At 29.0% G+C, this 2,324-nt stretch overlaps 1 protein-coding gene across 1 annotated transcript; it reads right to left on the bottom strand.

Moving 5' to 3' along the window:
* Positions 1–220: 220 nt before the first annotated feature.
* Positions 221–1,927, bottom strand: LOC125853229 (uncharacterized). The gene is made up of 3 exons (XM_049532904.1): positions 1,721–1,927; positions 1,169–1,544; positions 221–225 (listed from the first exon to the last, which is right to left on the bottom strand). The coding sequence occupies exons 1-3, from the start codon at positions 1,925–1,927 to the stop codon at positions 221–223; spliced, it is 588 nt and encodes a 195-aa protein (XP_049388861.1).
* Positions 1,928–2,324: the final 397 nt, after the last annotated feature.

Raw genomic sequence — 2,324 nt, 5'->3', positions numbered from 1 at the left:
TTGCACCTTCTACTTTTTAAGAATTACATATATTTTTTTTTTAACTTTTGGATAATTTCTTTCTGTTTAACTTTTGGATAATTCTTTTTTGTTTAAGTATTTGATGATATATACCACAATATGTTATCAAAATAGTTGATTGCACCTTTTGATTCTCTTTTGAATGTTCTAAAAATTGTAACACTGTGTTTTTAATTATACACATGCTGGCTGGCATGCACTAACCTATAATTTTTGGATATTATAAGTTCAGGACAAAAACATTATACAGACTTCATACAGTTCTGATACACTATTTTTTAAAGTAGCACTGTGTTTTTAATTTATATAACGAATGGATGAAATGTGTATGAAATACATTTTATATGCATATATATCTATGACTTCAATATTAAATTTTGGATATTTGTATTTAGTCATGGTATAATTTTTATAGTTGTAATTTGTCTTATTTTCGTTTGAATTAAATATGATTTATATATGTCCGACAACAACTTAAATTAGTCACTAATATATACAATATCTTTAATATTGAACAAATTTTATCATTAACAATAGGCAAGTTGTGTCAATAAATGAATGAATAGTGTATAAATAATAAATATTACATCTAACACTAAATTTGTATCAGTATGCATTCTATATGATTACTGAATGAACATTGTATGAGTGTGTTTCACACGTTTATGAAATCTATTACTATGACTTTAATATTAAGTGTTTGGACATTGTATTTAATCGTGTGTATGATTTAAACCTTCAAATGTTATGAATTGTGTTTACACATTTGTCTTAGTTTCTCATGAATTAAATATGATTAATATATGTATGACCATCCCTTAAACTAGTGTTGGAATGAATTACATAATTAGCTTTTTATAATTATTACTAATATATACAATATAATTAATATGGAACAATTTTTAGTAGCAACTGTATGAATTTTGTGTACTTAATGAATGAATCGTGTATAAATTGAACAACAATATCAAGCACTAAATTTATAACAATATGCAGTACGCTAAACACAAAATTATTATGTTTTATATCAAACCAAATTATTAATATAACCAACAAAAAAAATTATATATAGTCTTAACAAATTATTTTTGCATAGGATAATTTGAACATGTTTTCCTGTTATGTCCAATTTGACGACATCTACTACAGGTAACTTTTGACCTTTTGAATTTCACATCAGCAAATCCCTTCCATGGTTCAAGTTTTGGTCTTCCTACCATTCTCTTTGAACCGGGTAGCATCAATTTAGGCTTTGAAATATAACTTGGTATATCCCATGTACTCTCGCAAGGAATAGGTTCAACAAGGATGACATATGCATCTTGAAAATTCTTTAGGCTATAAAAAGTAGAGCAGAATTCTGTTTCATGTAGTCTTCTGTATCTAAGAACTGCCATTCCATGCCCACATGGTATCTCATCATTTTGAAATCTTCCACAACTACACATCTTGGTGTTTAAGTTTACTATGTACTTCTTTGGTCCATCAACAATAACATGCATATCAACAATTGATGGTATTACCTAACACATAAAAATACTGCATATTAAAATGATGTTACAACATTAATGTACAGAATGGATGTCTCATTAATGTGTTGTTCATGCTGGTTGGCAGTTTATACAAAATTAATTCAATAAGCATATTAATTCCATACATGAATACATTCAAATAATAATGAATAAAGAAAAAATCATACCCTCATACTGCTAGACAAAGCAATACTTTTCTGAAGCAGAAAATCATATTTTTTCGTCAGCTCTGATTTAGTTTTTGCAGCCTCATCGTTGTGCTTATGAATCCATCTTTGAACTGTTACTCTCATAAATTCAAGAAGTGAAATCACCGGCAATCTCCTTGCTATCCTGTTAATATTATTCAATGATTCGGCTATGTTAGAAGTCATTGTCCAGGTTCACTTACATTTTGAATAAGCTCTTGACCACTTGCTATATCCGATATCATATAATAATCTCTTATTCTTGGATCAATCTGGTCTATTCTTTGCATAATCGCTTCAAACCGTTGTATTGTATAAGCCTTTGCCATTGTAAAAAATAGCTTTTTCAAATCTTCCGTATTTTTATGGAAGTTCTTCAATACATTACAACATAAGTGCCAGATGCAAGTAAAATGTTCCGATCCAGGATACACTCTAGCAGTTCCTTTCCATATGCTCTCGTTTCTATCTAACATAAAACACATGTGTTCCCTTTCTCCATATGCTTCTCTAAACTGTTCGAAGAACCAAGTCCACGATGCATCATTTTCAGAGTCCACTATGGCATAAGCAAGTGGAAGTA

The sequence above is a fragment of the Solanum stenotomum genome, chromosome 1 (assembly GCF_019186545.1).
Source record: "Solanum stenotomum isolate F172 chromosome 1, ASM1918654v1, whole genome shotgun sequence".
In the NCBI taxonomy this organism is placed as follows: domain Eukaryota; kingdom Viridiplantae; phylum Streptophyta; class Magnoliopsida; order Solanales; family Solanaceae; genus Solanum; species Solanum stenotomum.
The sequence above is the reverse complement of the archived record's forward strand: the minus strand, read 5'-3'. Positions and strand labels throughout refer to the sequence as shown.

Bases quoted from the DNA above. Each gene is read 5' to 3' on its own strand.
- LOC125853229 (XM_049532904.1), bottom strand. From the start codon at position 1,927: ATGACTTCTAACATAGCCGAATCATTGAATAATATTAACAGGATAGCA. The intron at 1,545-1,720 runs GTATGATTTTTT...TTTATGTGTTAG, and splicing joins CTTTGTCTAGCAGTATGAGG to GTAATACCATCAATTGTTGA.